This window comes from Phoca vitulina, unplaced genomic scaffold (assembly GCF_004348235.1).
Source record: "Phoca vitulina isolate PV1807 unplaced genomic scaffold, GSC_HSeal_1.0 scaffold4, whole genome shotgun sequence".
Lineage (NCBI taxonomy): Eukaryota > Metazoa > Chordata > Mammalia > Carnivora > Phocidae > Phoca > Phoca vitulina.
The window spans coordinates 30,154,059-30,175,873 of NW_022589707.1; the positions used below are offsets into that span (position 1 = coordinate 30,154,059).

At 40.9% G+C, this 21,815-nt stretch overlaps 1 protein-coding gene across 1 annotated transcript in view; it reads left to right on the forward strand.

Annotated features, from left to right (window-relative positions):
- DOCK4 (dedicator of cytokinesis 4) overlaps positions 1 to 21,815 on the forward strand; it is a 427,515-nt gene that overhangs the window by 300,591 nt on the left and 105,109 nt on the right. Inside the window, 3 exon segments of the mRNA XM_032401750.1 lie at positions 2,375 to 2,567; positions 14,073 to 14,200; positions 16,374 to 16,508. Coding sequence (XP_032257641.1) covers positions 2,375 to 2,567; positions 14,073 to 14,200; positions 16,374 to 16,508 — 456 coding nt within the window.

Sequence of the window (21,815 nt, forward strand, 5' to 3'; positions counted from 1 at the left end):
GGTTCTGGGGAAGAATTCACTTTCAGAATCTCCCAAGTGTTCATAAGACTGAGATTCTCATTTCTTTGCTGGTTATCAGCAAGGGATTGGAGGAGAAGAGGGGTGTTCTCAGCTCCTAGAGCCCATTCGCATTCCTTGGTATGTGGCCTCTCCATCCTCAAAGCCAGCAACGGTATGTCAGATCCTTCTCAGGCTTCAAATCTCTCTGAGTTCTCCCACCATGAGCTAGAAAAAACTTCTGCTTTAAAGGGTCATGTCATTAGGTCAGGCCCATATGGATAATCTCCGTATTTTAAGGTCAGCTCATTAGTAACCTTCATTATACCTGCAAAATCCCTTTTGCCATGTAACATAACTTAGGCACAGGAACAACACTGGGGAAAAAAGGTCTAGGAGGTCATCTTAGAATTCTGCCAATCACATCCAGAGCCAAGAATATCCACCAGTCCAAGTCTTACTGTGGGGGTTGCCTTAAATTCAAAAACCCAATTTCCTTGCTCTCTTTTGCATTTTTTCACTGTGGGCTACAACTCAAGGCAAATTCTGTCTTCTGGAGGCAGAGCAGCCATCCCAGAAAACCTTCATGTTGGATCAGTTTATAGTGCCCCACAGATCAGGCCATCCTCGTTCTATCGGGATGCTCATTTAGTCCTCCTGCCCTAACCCCAGCTCACTAATGACTCTGTCTTTGGGAGCCCAGCCCCAACAGGACTGCTCACTCAGCCATTGGAGCTGTGCCTCTCGGTTTCCCCCTCCATAGACAGATCCCCACCCTGCATCCCCAAGAGCAGAAGAGAGATGTCGGAAGGAGTTGAGGTCCAAAACCTTGTCCCAAATTCCTAATAATTCTTTCTCTATTTGTCTTGGCTATCAGGGAGGTCAAAATAAACATAGGCTTTTCTTGTTATTTGCAATAAAAATCTTAGTTTAGATATCTTGGTCCAGCTATCATTCTGCTCTTATCACAAGGTGCTTGTACCTTTATCCTTTTTAATACATGTATCTTCACTGCAGGCACATTCAAATACGTTTTTGAAGTAAAGAGCTATAACTAAAGAATTAATAGATTAATGAAAAGATTCCCGAGGAATATCAACGTAGTTGACCTTCCAGTAATCAGAAAGCTGGGCTCATCTTACTGTATTTTACTTTTTTAACTTCATCTGTATGACTCAGCTCTTTGCAGAGTGAAATGAAGGTTATATAAATATAGTCTTTAACAGGGAATACCAAGTTATTAATTTTAAATGCATCCAAGTAAATCTATAATGTTTAAGAGTCAAGGAGAACATAGCTGTTGACTTTAGCCCCTGAAGCATTTTGGTGGTTCTGGCGTCAAAAACGGGTCTTGGCTCTTCTAGATATTTCTGCTGCTGCTATACAGATAAATGCCAAAACCCATGAATTTGAATTTGAGTCTGTGTTTGAATCATCAGCACATGTAGACTCGACCTACTTTCTGCTGGTGTCAGATCTCATTGGTAAGCCAGCTAGCACTTGAATATTAGCATATTAGAAACATGTGCCTCCTTCCCCCACTTGGTAGACTTGAGGCTGGTCGACGCTTCCTTCCGTTGCCCTCCTTTTTGTGGAATTTAAAAGCCGGGTTTGTTTTGATGTACAATCCTAGTCCAATGTGTGCCCCTTAGGATTTGATACTAGCATCTTTTTTTTCCCTTAAAAAATGGTTATCAGGCTTCTTCACTTACATAAAGAATATTGTTCTTAGTACACGCAGTTCTGGGGTTACAATAAACCTCAAAGCAACCTAAAGGTTTGTTATAATGATCTTTTGATTTTACAGGTGATAAAACTGAAACCCAGGGGGCTACAGTGACTTGTCCAAGGTCACAGAGTTGATTAGAGGCCAAGCTAGTAGTTCATATAATCTAGGTCTTCTTGTTCCTTGTCTTGTTTTTTTCTTTAACCACAACTTCAGTGCTTTCGGGAATCAATGCGTTTGGTTTCTTCAAGGTAAATGAGATTTAGATGAGCACTTCAGAAACCTTCTCCAAAAAGGAAAGAAATATAAGTGACTGCATTCCAGGTCTTGGTTGAGCATTCTTTCCATTTGATCATGCTGCATTTTGCTGATTCTGTGCAATTTTTTGCCAGTCATTTTGCTAATGTCAATGATTTTCCAGAATTTCTCAGTTTTATTATATTGCACCCTTGCACATTTTAAAACATGGTTCTATTTTGCTACACTTTTTTTTTTTTTAACTGCAGCCTTTTAGCTTTAGGTACGGGAACGATTTTACATTCATTTTTTTTATCATTCAGAATTACTTATCACAGTCTTAAACTCATTGACATTTTAGAGCAAATTTCTCGGGTTATATCTCGGAGTTGATTTAAATCTCTTCCTTTTAAGGCTGTGTTTCTGAGCTCCTTCCCAGCTGTGTACTCAGAGCTCCTGAAGCTCTTCGATATCAGGGAAGTGGCCAACTTGGTGCAGGACACCCTGGGCAGTCTGCCGACCATCGTGCACGTGGATGACTCCCTGCAGGCCGTGAAGCTGCAGTGCATCGGCAAAACCGTGGAAAGCCAGCTTTATACCAATCCAGGTAGGGTGGTGAGTCTTGTGAATGAAACATTGTTTCCAGAAAGCCATTACTTACCCCGGGTAGTCATAGGTCAACAGAAGCAATTAGGAAGAGGAAGCAGAAAATTCCTTTCTTTGAGAAAGCCTTGTATGTTTGGATAGTAGAATAAATTTATTAAGTAGCCAAATACAGCAGCATGACTATCAAAGCTTTATTTCTAGAAAGAATGAAAATCCTAATGATTAAATTATTGATTGTAATCACAAACTAGTTTTGATGTCAGGCATGCTAACTTTTTTGTTACAGGTTTTATTTTTTTTTTAAGATTTTATTTATTTATTTGAGAGAGAGAGAGAGAGAGAGCATGAGCCAGGAGGAGAGGCAGAGGGAGAGGGAGAAACAGGCTAACCTCTGAGCAGGGAGCCTGATGCAGGGCTCGATCCCAGGACCCCAGGATCATGATGAGCCGAAGGCAGACACTTAACTGACTGAGCCACCCAGGTGCCCTAGATTTTATTTTTTTTGTTCAACAAAATTTAACATTTTCTTTCAGAGATGCTTATAGGGACCTGATATGATCCTTACGTGTTTGTCTCTTTTGTTCTTAAAATGTTTCCATCAATTTGTGTTCTGAAACTGAGTGAAAGTTTTGATGTATTGTCATTTTTTATTTTATCCTAATAGCAAGTGACCAGTTACTAAATTGATTTTGTCATAGTATCTGTGACTGCCTTTTGTTTTCTTCTAGTTTTTCCTGAAATAAAATACCAGCCTCATTTTAAAGTTTAAGAAGTTTCTATCACTATCACTAAATAAGCTTTTAAAAATGGACTCTACTGAGAATTCTCTTTCCACATGAATCAATCTGTGTGTATTAATACTTTTGAAATAGGGTTTCAAATATAGTTAAAAAAGCTTTTTTTACATTATTTTATTGTAAAACATTTTAAAACATACAAGAATAGAGTGTAAGATAGTAAATCATTAATAAATCTCAACAGTATCAGGTATTTGCTTTGGGTCTTTTATTAAGAAATTGGTCACTACAGATATATTTAGGCCCTCTTGCATGTACTTACTTACTTCAGAGAAATTCCCACTATCAGAGATTCCTGTTTCTATTTTCTCTGCCTTTATTACGTATCTATAAAAATATAACTTTTTTTCATCTTTTCAGATATCTTTCATCTTTTAGTCTTTGTATGATGACATTATGTTGTACGTCATTCCATAGAGTGCTTCTTTTTGACTAATATACTTTTATATTTATCCAAGCTACTAGGTACACCTCTAGTTCATTTTTTTTAATTTATTTTTTATTGGATGGTATTCCACTCTGAATGAATTTATCTTGGTTAATTTATTTTTTCTCCTGTTGATGGATCATTTGTTTCTGTTTTCTTTTTTTTTCCCCTGAAATGATACTTCAGGAAATAAAAGAAATTTCAAACCTTTTAATTTCTCTCCAGGAAAACATCTCGTCCTGGAGAAAGGATGTTTCTTGCAGTGGTTTGCGAACTCTGCTCCTCAGAGGCATAGAGGTTCTTCTGCAGTGATCAGGGCCTCCCCCAGGGTTAGGAACAGAGGTGCGAAATGTGGGGGGTAGAGGTCCAGACCAGGTACCTGGTGTTAGTTTTCTATTGGTACTGTAAGAATTACTACAAATGTAATGGTTTAAAATAACATAAACTTTGTATCTTACAATTCCGGAGGGCAGAAGTCCAAAATGCTTTTCCCTGGGCTAAAATTAAGGTGATTAAGGTGTCTGCAGGGCTGCATTCTTTTGTGGAGCGTCTAGGAGAGGATCTCTTTTCTTGCCTTTTACAGTTTGTAGGGGCCACCTGCACTCCTTGGCTTGTGGCCCCTTCCTTCATCTTTAAACCCTGTAGTGGAGCATCGCCAGATCTCTCTCTGACTCTGACTCTTCCACCTTCAGGGACCCCTGTGATTCTATTGGGCCCATCCAGATAATCCAGGATAATCTCATCATCTCAAGACCCTTAATTTAAGCACTTCTGCAGAGTCTGTATTGCCCTTACATATTCCCACGTTCTGGGAATTAAGGCATGGACATCTTCGGGAGATCATTATTCTGTCTGTCCCATGTGGGTGAAACAGACAGGGTCTAAAGCTTGTGATAGCTCACCTGCACATATGAAGGAAAAAAAAGACACTTAGAAATCTATGAGTTTTATTTATGGATTAAAAGTTTTAAAAATGAGACTCAGAGCACTGCGCTTATGAGCATATACATCTTAGCTAGAAGGATGTTACAAATGACACTTTCCTGACTTAAAATTATAAATCTAAACTAGGACAAGATAAAGTAGAGATAAGGACATTACAGGGTATCAACTGGATACATCATCAAAGATCAAATACATAGTTTTTGACAGTTCCTATTTCTCAGAACATAGACTATGGTGAAGACAGTTGCTACTCTGAGCTTAATTCTTCTTTTTTTTTTTTAAGATTTTATTTATTTGCGACAGAGACAATGAGAGACAGAGAGCATGAGAGGGAGGAGGGTCAGAGGGAGAAGCAGACTCCCTGCCGAGCAGGGAGCCCGACGCGGGACTCGATCCCGGGACTCCAGGATCGTGACCTGAGCCGAAGGCAGTCGCTTAACCAACTGAGCCACCCAGGCGCCCTCTGAGCTTAATTCTGATCAGCAAAGAAATGGTTAGTGAGATAGAAGTGAGAAGAATCTGAGAAAGTGACCTTATTTTCTGAGAGTTGATATTATCCAGGGAGAGGAGTACAGAGTACAGTTGGCCCACACTTTTAAGAAAATAAATTTCAGAACATTTTAGAAAAAAAGACTAGATGTTATAAGCTCCCTAGGAAAGAAAATAGTTCTAACAGTTGTCTTTGTGCTCGAATCCTGTGTTAGAGTTCTCCAGAGAAACAGACCCAATAGGGATATGTGTGTGTGTGTGTGTGTGTGTGTGTGTATGTACAAGATTTCTTATGAGGAATGAGCTCAAGTGATGATGGAGGCTGAGAATTCCTAACATCTGCAGTTGGTCAGCTGGAGACCTGAGAGAGTCAGTGGTGAAAGTTCCAGTCCAGGTCTGAGAAGGCAGAAGACTGATGTCTGCTCAAAGAGAAGCAGAGAGAGCAAATTCTCCATTTTGTCCCCTTTGGTTCTATTCAGGCCTTGAGTGCATTGGATGAGATCCACCCACTTTGAGGGGGGCAATCTGCTTTACTCAGGCTGCCAATTCCAATATTAATCTCATCCAGAAATGCTCTCACAGACACACCCAGGATAATGTTTAACCAAATATCCGGGTACCCCATGGCACAGTCAGGTTGATGCATAAAAACCAACAAAAATTCCAAGGAGAAAAAAAAAAAAAGGCAGAGGAAGCATGCTTAGGCACCAGCATGACTATAGAATACTCCTGGTTGAGCTTAGATTAGAAATTAATACAGAGAAAAGACAGAGGGACACATATAGTCAACACCACAAGAAGGGAATGACAAAAGTCATAAGAAGATTGAAGCCAGGTTGAGTTGAGGGTCCGTGGGCAACTTCAGGGCTGGAGCCATTCCACAGCCAGGCAGAACCATGCGCCCCACCCCCCCAACCCAGTCACGCCCCAGGGTCAGAGTTTAGGACATCTGGTCAAACCTGAAGGCCAGTGTTAAGATTTAGAATCTATGTAGATCAATATTTGATGTCTAAGTCGTCTGGGGTCCAAGCAGACATATTTAAAGTGTAAAAATTGAACAACTCATTTTCACTTTCTCCTCACAATTCTATTCTTCCTGTTTCCTGAGGGCCAGGAAAGGGTCTAAATTTTGGAGAAGACCGCTTTGGCAATGGCAGAAAGAGTCGTTCTGAAGTATAGAGTTTGGGGAGGAAGCATCACCAAAATCATAGTTGACCCTAAGTTTTACCTGTGTGAAAATAAATGTGAACGTCAAGGCCCAATTTAAACTGTTTTCTTATCTTTTTTTCTGAACTTTTCAAGACTGATTGGCATGAGCAAGCACATTACTGGGGAACGGTTGAAAGCTGTATCTTCTCATTCCTTCCATATCACTCATCCACACCGACACTGATTTTCAGGGGAAATCGGGGCCGGGATGTGTGTCTTGGTTTCATTTCCATGAACAGTTGCACTCTTTACAGTGAAAGATTGGGAGTAGCTGCATTCCCCTGGCGGCTCAGGGCGAGGACCAGCAGAGGGAGTCATTGTAAGCCAGACCCTGAGAACGTGCATCCTACTCTCCTCCCGTTTTAGCCGTGTGGAAGCATGAAGACACAGGGATCTCTGTTTCAGCTGCCCCTCATATCCAGTAGACTCGTGGTGGTGGTCATTCATTCAGCAAATGTGTACTGTGGGCAGAACCCACGCCAGGTATGATGTTAGAGATGTTTGTAGCAAGGGAAACATCTAGTTCTTGCCCTCAGTCTGCTGCTAGTCTACCATGAAAGCTGACTTCAAGAAAGGAATTAGGATGGATAAGGTGCAGCAGTTGTGATTTGGGAAGGGAAGGAGGTGCTGCGCAGCAGTGAGGACTGAATGAGAATTGGGGTTCATCCCACCTCCTTCACCTGGGTTTGTGGCCCATGTGCTGACACGACTTTCACATTTGTATTTCTAGGCCAGATCTCTCCTCTAAGGCTCCAAACCTGAGTAGCCGTCTGTCCTCGGCTTCTCTACACAGATGACTTACAGGCCCCTCAAACCCCTGATCCCTCCAAGTGAGCTCCTCCCGTCTCAGTCTATGGCAGCACCGAGCCCGAGAAAGCTCAGAGCTGTCCTGGAAACCCTCTTCTCCCTTCTGCCCTTCATCTCCTCTTCTCCTGAGACTACTCTTGGGCCTCCACAGCGTCTCATATCTGGCGGACCCCCTTACCCCCCAGCCTGCCACGGGTCCATTCCACACTGCCGCCTTGCCCACACTCCCTCAGGTTTGTCCATCCTTGCTTCCCTTTCCCTTCTCCCATACATCTGTGCAGCCAGAGTTCCCTTCCGGAAACTCACACCAGATGATGTCCCTCCCAGCTCCCTTGCTCACATCCCCTGGTTGTGCTCTGTTTTGAGGACACAGAAGAGAATTGATCTTTCAGGCCCCGTGACCTCACCCTGCCCACCTCCCTGATCCCGTCTCTTAATGCTTCACTCTCTGCTTGAGCCCACGCTCTCCTGCTCCTCTCCGATCCCAGGTGATCCCCCTTCACCCTGCTGGGCTCAGTTTAACTCTCATTTTCTCAGGCATCTCCTCTCTGTCCTGCTTACTCAGCTCTCTCTCTCATGCTTGTTTTGTTTTTTGCTTCTTGGAACACCTAACATGGCTGGAACTGAATAAAGAATTGGGTTTTAGTCATTTAAAGTCTGTCTTCATCCCTTGCTCCAGAAGGAAGACTTCCAAGGCCAGGGACTTTATCTGTTCTGATCACAGGGATCTCTCCAGCTTCCAGAACTGTGCCTGGTGCATGGTAGGTGTTCAGTAGAGGTTTCATGAATGAATACTACGTGGTGGGTCATGCATTCGGGTTCAGGATTGAGCAGCAACAGGTATTAAATAAATGATGTGTATAAAAAAAAAATCTTACTGGAAAAGGATGAGCATGAATATGACAACAGAACAGCTTGGGCAGTGGGAGGCCCAGACCAGAAGCCGAGCGCAATGGATAAAGGTAACAAGTGTTCATAGCATCTAGTTTGCTTTAGGAAGGGCGCCCCGTGGTGGAGGCATCCAGGGTGGGATGAAATCCGGGTGAGAGATATCCTTCGGCCTCTCCTGTCATAACTCTGTGGTCCTGACATTGTCTGCGGGAGAACGTAGCCCCTGCACTGTGTGCTGTCCTTTCCATTCTGAGGGTTGTCTGTCCTCCAGTGTGTGAAAGGCTCATTTTGTTGCTGTCTGTGACACTGGCATTTCGGTTACTTGTGGCTTTGATCACCAAGACCCAACCTAGCTCTGAATTCAGGTGTTCTGTCATGTCGCTACTTCTCGCAGCCAGCAGCTCTGCCTCCGGCTGGTCGCTGCCCACCGCCTTTATAATGTCCCCCTCCTGGGCTGTCTGGGAGCAGGGGCAGTGGTCGGCCTGCTAGTGTCCAGCCCATGCTGCGACTGGCACCCGTGCATGGCACCGCAGGACTCCTCGACCCTGCTCCTCTGTGGAGTGATGCTGACTTCCAGGATCCTTGTCTAAGTCTTTGTTGGTAGAGGAGGTAAAGACCAGTCTGTGACTTCCTTCAATGAACCCGAAGCAGGAAATCGGCCAGCTTTTCACAGCTGCTTCTCCTCCTTCCTCGCCCCACACCCACTGAGAATTACTGATGGGAGCGGGCTTTACCCACTCAAGTGTGTACGGGCAAAATAAAAAGGAAATGAGAGTCACTCCTTTATACACGCAATGAGATACATAATACAGTGAGCTTCCTCTGAGATGTGGAATATGAGTGTGTTGACCCTTTCAAGGACAAACTGTGTAACAGATTCTGTTGTTAAATGTATGGAAAGTTAGTGCCTGTCCAACTGTGGGTTTTCTTTTTTTCTTTGGTCTTGCTTGATGAGTCCAGGTGTTTCCTTTTAAAGGTAAGAATTAGCATTTTAACCAGTCAGCTTGTTTGGCATTTACCCACCGATTGTATCATTTGCATTGGCTGACATTGCCCTAATAATGGAGAAAAAGCAAATGTGTTTAGGTAGTCATACATTTCTTTTTATGCACACCACACACGAATTATTTGTCTACCTTACATTTTGTGCAGGAGATATTCTCTTAACAGCTGGTGGCAAATTGAATTTTTAGAAATCAAAATCAGTTGGCTGCAGGAACATATCAGATAAGCTTTATCTTCCTTCCTAATGAATCATCACCAGGCAGTGACTCCTGTCATGTAATTTTTTAGATTCTTTTCCTTGGTTCTTTTTGTCAAGTAATTGATTTATAAATGAGTATTTAAGTTTCCCGGTCAGGCTTCCTGTTTAAAGGAAGCCTGCAGTGAGTTATTTCACAAGTTCGGATTTTAATGATCTATGTTGGCGGAAGTGAAGAAGGCGGTGCCTTGTGTGATTTGTTTTAACGCTAAACCTAAGGCCAAACCCCCTTGTGTTGATAAACCAATAAGAGAAGTCATGTGAACACTGATAATGGCACTTTTCCAATTGCAAATATTTTGCATCCCCTATGATTTTTATTAGGATACAGAATCCTATATTCTTTTACCTATGGAAGTATCTTATACTGGCTAGGAATCTACTACAGTGTTGAACTGAGTTGGTGAGGTTGGCCATCCTTGCCTTCATTTTGATCTTAAAGAGAAAGCATTCAATCTTCCACTATTAAGTATTATGTTAGCTAACGGTAGGCATTTCAGGGGCACCTGGGTGGCTCAGTCAGTGAAGCGTCTGCCTTCGGCTCAAGTCATGATCCCAGGGCCTGGGATTGAGCCTTTCCTTGGCATTGCTCAGCAGGGAGTCTGTTTCTCCCTCTCCCTCTGCCCCTCCCCATCCCACCCCCCACTCATGCTCTTTCTCTCTCAAATAAATAAAATCTTTAAAAAAATAATAAATAAATAAAAATAAAATAAAAGTAGGCATTTCATTAAGGCTTGTTATCAATTTGGGAAAATTACCTTCTATTATTAGCTTTCTGACAGCTTTTATCAGGAATGGATGCTGAATTTTGCATGTTTTTTTTTCCTACATCTGTTAATATGGTGAATTAATATTGATTGATTGACTTTAAAATGTTATACCAAACCTGCCTTCATGATTAACCCTGTTTATCATGTTTATATATATATATGTTTATATATATATATATATATAAAACTAGATTTATTTTGCTAAAATTTTATAAGGATTTTTGCATCTGTGTTCATGAGAGATGGCAATCTATAGTTTTCTTGTCTTGTAATACCTCTGACTAATTTTGGCATCAATAATGCTGGCCTCATAAAAAGAGTTAGTTGTGTTTTCTGTTCTATTTTCTGGGAGAATTTTTGTAGACTTGATGTGATTTCTTCCATAAATACTTTGTAGAATTCATAGATGTCATCTGTGCCTGGCATTTTTCTTGTGGAAAGGTTCTTAACTACAAGTTCGGTTTCTTTAGTAGGTATAGTGTTACTTAAGCTGTACATTTTTTCTTGAGTGAGTCTAGTTGAATTATAATTTATGCAACTATTTATAAGACACATGGGTTTTAATAAATCAAGAATAATCCATCTAAATTGACATCTTTTAAAAAACCAAGCAGATCAGGGAAAGGGGCTAGGGCATTTGCAAGTGGGCACATCCACAAATAACATGACCATTATGGGCACACAATAGACAGTAATTTTGTGCTTACGACATCCTGTTGAAAAGCAAACACTCAGGACGATAATCATAATTACTTGTTACTTTTCCAAAAGATTGAAATAAATACTGCATGAGTCAGTTACCTTTCTATTTCAAATACCTATTTAATGACAAAGTAGGGATCAATATAAGACTTCCAGTAATGGAGGAATGATACTTGTACAGTCAAAATTCACTATTTATGGATTCAGGTACTAAAATGTATTTGTAACCTCAAAATCATACTTGTGACGCTCTCACGTTCATTCGCGGCCATGCACAGAGCAGTGAAAACTTTGAGCAGCCCAGTGCACACATTCCCAGCTGAGATCAGACAAGGCAACGCTCTGCCTTCCTTTCCACCCTCACGCAGGGTTAACTACAGGATGGAGCAGTAGGGGGCAGTGCAGCACAGTGCAAGAAGCTCAAGCTCTGGGGCCACTGCATAGTTCGAATCCCACCTGTGGCCCCTCTTAGTGGGGTGGCCTCAGGCAAGTCACTTAACGCTTCTGAACATCTCTTTCTCTTCTGTAATATAAAGAAAGTAGAATCTGACCAGATGAGTTGTTCTTAGGATTTAATATTGTCATCAATGTGGGATGTGTATTATATCTATATGTATATTGCTTCTAGGAGAAATGATACATTATTTGCTGTTTCATTGTTCCCAGTGTCTTGTTAGACCTTACCTAGCATGAATAACAAGAATGGACTGTATTTAGCTTTCTTACCTGATGAAAGTATGCAAGTATGATTTGCAGATGTTTAACAAACCTTGCTTTTAAGATAAGCCTCTCTGATCATGAAGTACTATGTATTTTACATGTTGCTAGAATTGATTTGCTAAAGTTGTAAAAAGCATTTTTGTATCTATGGTCGGTAAAGGAATTTTTTTTTTAAAAAGAGAAATGTGTAATCTCACAAGTTTAGGAGCATGGGAGAGGAGATAACACATAAATATCAACAGTTTTTACCAAGTTGAGTGGCAGGTGACAGCAGACAAGAGAAGGCTGACACACACAGGTGTGTGGAGTTGGGAGTAGAGCCAAGGAACAGACTCGTTTACTCCACAGAACTGCAGACGGCTCAGGGTGGTTTCAGAAAGGATCAGGAATGGAAGATGCCAGTTATCCAGGGGCACCTGGCTGGCTCAGTTGGAAGAGCATGCAACTCTTGATCTTAGGGTCGTGAGTTCAAGCCCCACGTTGGGTATAGAGATTACTAAAAAAGATATATAAGCTTTAGAAAAATTATGAAAATAAAAAGAAAATACCAGATATCTGAAGATTAAAGGTGCTGGAAATATGAAAATTGGATAAAAAAAAATCCTTAGAAGGAATAGTTAGTACCCTGCCCCTGCCCCCTTCTCTAATTAATCCAAAAATGGGAAGTTCACTCTCTAAAGAAAGTAAATGAGATATGAATAGATTCAGGAGATCAGACACTGCTAAATTTGAGAACGGGATCCACACCATAAATGGGGCCTCACAGTTAAACAGAGAGACCCCGACCTGGCCCTTCCGTTCTTGATTTCAAATGACTAAAAGATAATAGTTTCCAGAGAGGAGATTGCCACATTCCAATCTGTAGAGAAAGTGACCAGCCCAAAAAAAAAAGACATCTGGGTCATAACATTAAAAAAAAAAAAAAAGACATCTCGGATTCTGAATTTTCGGGGTCCCCTGATGAAACATCTGGATCATCTGGATGCCTTCCCTCCCTACTGTGAAGCTTCACTAGTTCATAAGCTTTCTGAGGAGCACAGTTGTGGTTTTTTTCCCCAGTTAGCATTTTAGTACCTTGCTTGTAAAGACAGACAACCAACAATCACCAGATACTTGTAGAAATACCTTTAATGTGAAAACAGAGGCCAAAATGAAGAAACACTTGAAAAAAGAACTTGAAAGAAAAAGATAATTCAAGGGGTGCCTGCGTGGCTCAGTCAGTTAAGCATCTGCCTTCACCAGGTCATGATCCCAGGGTCCTGGGATAGAGCCCCACATCGGGCTCCCTGCTGAGCAGGGAGCCTGCTTCTCCCTCTGTGTCTGCCTACCACTTCCCCTGCTTGTTCTCTCTTTCTCTCTGTCAAATAAATAAATAAAATCTTTAAAAAAAGAAAAAGGTAATTCAAAGAGAAAAAAAAAATCACAAAACTGTCTCTGACTAACCCAGAGAGAAAAAATCCATGAAGCATGGTATAAAAGAATATCATTCAAGAAATAAACAGGAGTGGCTGCATAATGAAAATACAATACCTCTCCTTTGAAAATTTTTGGGAATTTCATGCTGGGAGCACAGAGCATGAAACCAGGGGTAGAGCCCTTCTGAGCATAGGCACCTGTGTGATGGCACGGGGGCACACACCTGTGACACCAGCCTTGGAAATAGGAAAGAACTCTTGGAGATTAAATATGCAATAGCAGAAATAAGAAAGTTGAAGAGTTGGAAGATAAGGAAGTTGGACAAAAGGATGAAAAAATACTCAAGAAAAGAAGATAGTTTAAGACATTCATGATGTAAATATAGTCAGAGTTCCAGACAGAGGACAGAAAAACTAGAGAGAAGGAAATAATCCTACAGGTATTTCAAGGCAAGTTTGCAGAGCTGAAGGACATGATTTTATAGGTTTCAAGGGCCAAGGCAAGGTACACAATCAGGCAATTTTGAATTACCAGGAATAATTTCCTGAAAGCTTTCAAAGACAGATAAACCAAAGTGAAGCAAAAACGGGGGGGGGGGGGGGGGGGTATTGGGAAAAAAGAGGGAAAAAAAAAATGGAGCAAAAAAAAAATGTTTATTTAGCAAAAATTTGGGAGAGGATAGATGGATAGATTTTTTTTTTTTTTGAGACTGGGGAAAAAAACTAAAAAACTAAAAAAAAAAAAAACTAAATTCTCATCTACTATAATAAAAAGTCAGTAGATGGTCAATCTCAATGAAAAATCAGAAAATGGTCAGATAAGCATGCCATGTAGATATTTGGAGGTAAAACAACAATTAAAAAAATAACCTATTTCAGCACAAGAATCAAAGGCCTCTTGAGTGCAGGAATCATGGATTGAGGAAAGGAACCACTGTTTTTCAACATCAGTCATGTACCTTTTATCTCTCTGTGTTAGTCATTTAACAATTACAATTAAAGAATAGGTAAGAATTTGGACGAGGTTGGCTTGAACTGCCCAGATGTGACACTAACGCTTCTTCTCTCTCCAGATTCCAGGTACATTCTCTTGCCTGTCGTGTTACATCACCTCCACATGCACCTGCAAGAACAGAAGGACCTGATCATGTGTGCACGTATCCTTAGCAACGTATTTTGTCTCATCAAGAAAAATAGCTCAGTAAGTAAATACAGGTCATAGTATGTAGTTCCCATCAAATGGCTTCTGGAAATAAAAATGTTAAAGTCTTCAGAGAAACCACACTGAAGAGTAACCCTCTGAGACTCTCCTTTTTACTTCCAGCTGGGTTGGACATTTTGCTTTTCCTCTGAAATCATTTTTTTTAACCTTGTAAGATTGCTATAACCCCAAATAACCTGGGTTTCCTAAACTTGTATTTCGAGAAAGAACTGAATACCCAGTGAGAAAAATTAGAAATCTCAAAGCCTCCCACATGTGTCTTTAATCTTGATATGATGAATACTCTGTGGCAAGAATAAATTACTGCCTGCAAAGTGAAGTCTTTTTGGACCCATTCTGTGGAAGGCTGCGTGGTGATGCTCAGAACTTGGCCATGGCCCTTGGGCCCTGCCCTGCAGAAATTGTGGAAGCAGAGGAAAGCCCCAGGAGACAAGGAGCATATCTTGCACTATAGTCATTACTCAGCCACAACAGTAATCACTAAATTGTTAAGGATTCGGGAATTCCTGTGGATATACCTGACTCTTGCTACAGCACAGTTGCATTAGAGGATGCAGGGCAAATAGAGAAAAATCACATGCTTACTTAGAAATGGGGACAACTCTTTGAGTATTCATGTCCACGGCTCTCGGGACTCATGTGAAATTCACACGTAAAGGACGTCCTGTTCTTCTGTCAGTTTGCAGCTGTGAGTTGGCATTATACTCGTCTTCGACAGCTGGTCCAGTGCAGTGCTGGGACTCTTGTTTCTCTGCCTCCCTGCTACTACTCGGCTACAGTTTCCCCATGTTTGTCACTCTTACTTATGATCGCCTTCTGAAGGGCTCAGCGTTGAGCTGGCGTGGAACCCCAGTGGAAGGAATGGAGAGAGGGCCCCAGCACTGGAAACAGAGTTGGTACTTGAGAGGAAAAGGTCAGAAGCTCTGTGTGTAGAAATGTAATAAGAGAGACCTGCCCAGGGAGGGACGACTGATTTTAACACATCCCCAGGATGCCAGGCCTCAGAGTTGGGCTGGGACTGGGGAGAAGAGTGATGACAGGGGGGAAATGTTAGTTTTGCTTTAAAACTTTCCTATGTAATTCTGCTAAGTGAGATGGTTCACTGCAGAAAACTGAAAACGACTGTCAACAGTAGTAGAAAAGACTTTTTAAAAACTTCTCCTGTCTATTTCAGTTTGGAAGTTACAGTCAGCTTTTGGACTTACCTGATAATGAACTCAAAACAGAAACTCTGCTCTGCGGGGGAAACCACGGTAGTTTTCTTGCAAGTGTAAGAAAGTTTATCATGAAACCCTGGCCAAAAAGCGGTTTCAAACTCACACTTTATAAAAGTTTTTGTTTGTTTGGCTGGTTCTTTTTTGGAACGGCCATCTCCTTGGTAAAGAGCCTTTGGACACAGAGTTTTGTCTCGTGCAGGCATAATAAGAATCCAACTCTACTACTTTCAGTCTGTGCAGAGCAATTTGGGTTTCTCTCTCAAGTCCTGGGGACTTGGCTACAAGTATTAATTTTGCTTTAGGGAAGCAGTTACCCACCACGGCCACTGACCTTAGATCCAGTCTGGAGCTCATGGTGTTCATCTACACTGAATGCTGTTTGCTCATCTTCCATGGAGGATTTCCTAAAAATCATTTTTATAGGAATAGTCGTTTGCACTTAAAAGAGAGTTTTGGAAAATGACCTTTGCAACTCAAGTGATGGGAAGAGTCTATGTAAGCACAAGCTGAAATCAGAAGAACTAAGGACTTTGGGAACCAGGAAGGGCTTTCAGTGAGGAATCCGACTCAGAGAGGCCAACTGCCTGCGCCCCATCACACACCGGGTCTGTGCATAGCTGGTGCTCTGAATTCATCTGCTGTGTTTTCCAGGACGTCACCCCACCTTTTCATTTGTATGTCTGGTAGCCACAGCACAGTCTCGCTGGGTACTCTTGGGTAAGCTGTGAACTTCTCTGTGCCTTTGTTTTCTGTAAAAGAAGGTCATTTACTTAGGTGACGTAGGTGAGGTCCAGTTCTGTCAAGTTCTTGAATCCTCTGACTTTTTGATTCTGTATTTGGAAATGTGAGGTTTTTTTCCCCCTTTTCCATTAAAGAGAGATTAATACCTATATTAAGCCACCATTTCCTGAACTCCTTATTTTTTTTCTCTTAAGGAGAAATCTGTGTTGGAGGAAATAGATGTGATAGTGGCCAGCCTGCTGGACATCCTGCTGAGAACCATATTGGAGATCACCAGTCGACCTCAGCCGTCCGGCTCTGCCATGAGGCTCCAATTCCAGGATGTCACTGTAAGATCATAAAGCAAATGGCACATGGAACAGAGCATAGTTGTGCTTGTGAAAGCTTCGGTCACTTTGAGGGTGGGTTGCTGTAGGAAGCTGGGAAATCTGGCCTTGGGAGAGTGACCCGTATGTATTTCAAATACACATGGAGTTACTTACATTTTACTAGGGAATGAAGATAAAAAACACTGTTTGTTAAAAGATCTTGGATTAAGATATGTTTAATTTCAGAAAGCCAAATTTGTTATTAGCTCTCACTTTGCCCAGTTTAAATTAGCCCATGATTCTGTGTCCCTAGTCCTCATGATAACTTTTCATTCTCTTTTTATCCATCAGATTGCTTGAGGAAATAAGAATAATGAAATAGAGAAACAGGAGTCAGGTGTTCTGAGTTCTAATTCTGGATTTCTCACTGTGAATGGCAAGGATCTTAATCTGGGGAGGCTTCAGTTTCCTTAGCTATGAAATGAGAAAGTTTGACATGGTAGTTACTAAGTAACCTTCAAGCTCCACTATTTTATGAGCGTAATATAACATGATTTATAAAAAATTAAGAAATAATGTATCTGATAGTTTATGTATGTGTATATATTTTTATGTGTGTGTATTTGTCTATAGGGAGAGATGGATGGATGGATGGATTCTATTTAAAACTCACATTCAGTTGACCAAGAATTTGTTTTTTTAGATCTGATTAAGCATATTCTTCCAAATATCAGAAATGGCAGTAGATGCTATACTTTTCATATATTTACAAAAATGTCAGCTTCTGCCATTCTCATTATAAATCATCCACAATAGAACCTTTGTCTTAAGAATGTTTGCCTATGGGGCGCCTGGGTGGCTCAGTCGTTAAGCGTCTGTCTTCAGCTCAGGTCATGATCCCGGGGTCCTGGGATCGAGCCCCACATCAGGCTTCCTGCTCAGTGGGGAGTCTGCTTCTCCCTCTCCCACTCCCCCTGCTTGTGTTCCCTCTCGCTGTGTCTCTCTCTGTCAAATAAATAAATAAAATCTTAAAAAAAAAAAGAAGAATGTTTGCCTAGCCCCTGATGAAAATAATTTTTACTTTTACTTAAAAAAATAAAAAGTCTGCCCTGACTCTCCTACCAAGTTCTCCTGACTGTTCCAGGAGAAGCAGTTGTGTTGAATTTTATTTTCTCTGCTTTCAGAGCTGAGATTCACCTGAGGAAATAAAGATAAACTCTTTCTTTTAACAAACTAAGTTAAAGATAGTATAAAAAACTTCCTAATACATGGAATAGCCATACTGCCTCATTTAAAGAAAAGAGGAGCGAACGATAGATTTCTCAATTTCATGTGAAAAGTGGTACCTACATCTTGGGGTTGGCTTCTTGTATTTAGTGAACTACTTGGTCCAAAGTAAATGCTTAAAACATGTTGTTGCTTAATACAACAACATTGTTGGGGTTCATTATGGATTTGAAGGTTTGGGGTTTTTTATGTTGAATTTTTTTATTTTGTTTTTTCTCATGTTTTTTTAATTAAACTCTTTATTTTGTGATAATTATAGAGTCACATGCAGTTGTAAGAATTATTACAGAGTTGTAAGAACAGCTTTTACCCAGTTTCCACAATGGTAAGATCTTACAGAACTATAGGACAATATCACAACTAGGATACTGACATTAATACAGTCAAGACAGAATATTTCCATCGCCCCAAGGATCCCCCATGTTGTGTTTATAGTCAAACCCACTTCCTTTCCATCTCCACCTCCTCCTTAACCCTGATAATCACAAATCTCTTCTCCATTTTTATAATTTTGTCATTTCAAGCATGTTATAGAAATGAAATCATACAGTAGATAACCTTTTATAATAAGCTTTTCTTCTTTAACTCAGAATAATTCTCTGGAGATTCATCCAAGTTATTTCATATATTTATATATCTTATTCTTTTTTATTGCTCAGTAGTTTCCATGTTGTGGATGTACCACAGTGTGTTTAACCATCACCCATTGAAGGCCACCTGGGTTGTATCCAGATTTTGGCTATTATGAACAAAGCTGCTATAAATGTTTCTGTGCCAGTTTTTATGTAAGCCTGTCTTCACTTCTCTAGGATAAATTCCTAGGAGTGTGGTTGTTGGATTGTATGGTAGTTGCATGTTTTTTTTTTTTTTTTAAGATTTTATTTATTTGAGAGAGAGAGAGTGCAGCACACGTGAGCGGGGAGAGGCGCAGAGGGAGAAGCAGACTTCCCACTGAGCAGGGAGCCCCATGATGCTCGATCCCAGGACCCTGAGATCATGACCTGAGCCAAAGGCAGATGCTTACCTGACTGAGCCACCCAGGAGTCATTGCATGTTTAGTTTTTAAAGAAACTGGCAAACTGTTTTCCATAGTGGCTATATAACTTTACATTCTCATGTACACAATGTATGAATGATCCAATTTCTCACTACCCTCTTCAGCATTTGGTGTTGTCATTTTTTTGTTGTTGGGGGGGTATATTCTGTTACATAGGTAGTAATATCTTATTGTGATTTTAGTTGGCATTTTCCTAATGGCTAATGATGCTGAACATCTTTTCATATACTTGTTTGTCACCAATATATCCTCTTTGGTGGAATGTCTCTTCATGTTTTTCCCATTTTCTACCTGAATTGCTATTTACTGTTGAATTTTCATGGTTCTTTATATATTCTAGATAGTAGTCCTTTATGAGTATGCGGTTTATAAATACTTTCTCCCTTTCCATAGCTTGTTTCCTCATCCTCTTAACAAGGTCTTTTGCAAAAGTTTTTAATATTGATGAAGTCTACTCTATCAGTTTTTCCTTTTATGGATCATGCTTTTGATGTCAAATCTAAGAACTCTTTTGTCTAGCCTTATATCCTAAAGTTTTATCTCCTAGGTTTTTTTTCCTAAAAATTTTAGAGTTTTATATTTGACATTTAAGTCTATGAACCATTTTGAGTTAATTTTTGCATAAGGTGTGCCAGAGAATTCTAACATTTTATTATCTCAATGTTGACATATATTAATTGTCTTTTTTCTTTCAATTTGAGATCTTCCTGGTTCTTGGTATGATGAGTGATTTGTAATTGAAATCTGGACATTTTTCTATTATAAGACTCTGGATCTTACTTAAACCTTCTGTTTTAGCTGGCTTTATGTGATACTACTTGGCAGGGGAAGCAGGGAGGGTGCTAACTCATGATGGCCAGAGGTCGAAGTTCGTGTTCCCCATATTATCTTCACTAACACTGACCATTGGCAATGAAATCACCAGCTCCCAATTTGGCTTTCTCTAAGGAAGTTATTAGGGCATCTCTGCACAGCTTTGTGAGCATGGAAGTCTAAGCTCCCCACTTGGTGTGGGTGAGGCCAAAGTTTTTTGTGATCTTCAACTGGAGTAGAGCAGTTATTACTAAAAGTTTTGTCTTGCTAAACCGCCCTTTATCTGATCCTTTGGCCAAAGAGAGTAAACTTTTGTTGTTTGTAATTGTTGGTGTAATTGGCCAGCTTCTTCAGCTCCAGATGTGAGATACCCGAAGCAGAAAGAAAACCCAGAGAACGCAGTACCATGTCCTTCCTCAGGTCCCAAGGTCCCTGGTCAGACTGCTCTCTTTTCTCCACCTTCAGACTCTTCTTCTGTTTGTTCTCTATGTAACAGCGAGGTTTGTAAAGTAGTACTTAGCAGGAGGAATACGTAAAAGTGTATCTACTCCATCTTCTCCAAGGCAGAAGAAAGTTCTCCTTCATTATGGTTTTGATGGTGACATTTTAACTGTTTCCTGGCAATAGAGTTCTAACACAGTTTTAAAATTATAATAGCCCAGCAAACCTCAGAACAAATGCTGGCTCTGGATAAAGACTGCCTGAGGTCAGAAGCTAAAACACTTTTTCAGACTGCTTTGTATCCAGAGGCAGAGTCAATGACAAATCTCTCTGGGGTATGCACGGCCTTTAGGCCTTCACAATACAATAATCAGTGCAAAGGAAGAGACTCGAAGGCATTGAATCAGGTTTGCAGATTAAGTTGGGGGTAAGGCAGGCAGGGTGTTCATCCATTGTTCTAAATTTTAGGAAAATCACGTAAAGAGAAACTTTCCCCAGCATAGCCGTGTTGTACCTCCCCCCGTTTTGCGAAAACCCAAACTCTCACAAGGTATGTAGATTGAAATTTGCTGGCACACATGCACTTGAATTACTTGGCTCCTTTGGTTTTATGCTGTAAGACATTTTTTTCAGGGTACTCAAGCAGATCCGCTTTGAATCCTACTTTGCCACTTCATTATCTGCATGCTCTTGGGCAATTTACGAATATCTCTAAGCTTCTGTTCCTTTGTCTTTAAAACAGAAAATAGGGGCGCCTGGGTGGCTCAGTTGGTTGAGCATCTGCCTTCGGCTCAGGTCATGATCCCAGAGTCCTGGGATCCAGGCAGCGGGCTCTCTGCTCAGCGGGGAGCCTGCTTCTCCCTCTTCCTCTCCCTCTGTGCGCTCTCTCGATCTCTCAAATAAATAAATAAAATCTTTAAAAAATAAAAATAAAAAAATAAAACAGAAAATAATTGGACCTCTCTCAAAGTTACTGTGAGGATTTCATCACATCTGTAAGGGTTTAAACAGTATCAGTTTACTTTAGTAATTATTATAGTAGCAACAATAGTCACAGTAGTGTTTATTACACAGTAGTAGTGTAATAGTCACATGATTGCTGAATACTTATACTGTTGTTATAACTAATTCTATGGTGAGGAGCATGAGCTGGTCATTCACAGAGTCAGTCCTCTGTGGGCACTGAAGACTTAATTTCTTTACCATTTTCTCATGGAGAACAGGCTCTCTGAATAATAGGAGGTCTTTACTTTGCATTGAACATTACAACATTGAACACTTTGCAGTCTTTTTTTTTTTTTTAAAGATTTTATTTATTTATTTGAGAGAGAGAGAGAGAGAGAGAGAGCATGAGAGGGAGAGGGTCAGAGGGAGAAGCAGACTCCCTGCCGAGCAGGGAGCCCGACGCAGGACTCGATCCCGGGACTCCAGGATCATGACCTGAGCCGAAGGCAGTCGCTTAACCAACTGAGCCACCCAGGCGCACGAACACTTTGCAGTCTTTGCTGAAAAAGTGCCCACAATAAGTGGACGTCCTGTGGGTGAAAGCAGTTCCCACAGTGCGTCATGGCGAAGTGTTCAGTTCTCTTGCAGGTCCCATGGCTGTCACCGTGCCTCCCCATAATGCTAACAGGAGGACTGGCTTCCACTGCATCATAATTCTAGATAACAGTAGCCTTATTTTTACTGTTTAAAGGGATTGTACTTTTTGTTCCTTTACCAACTGTTCT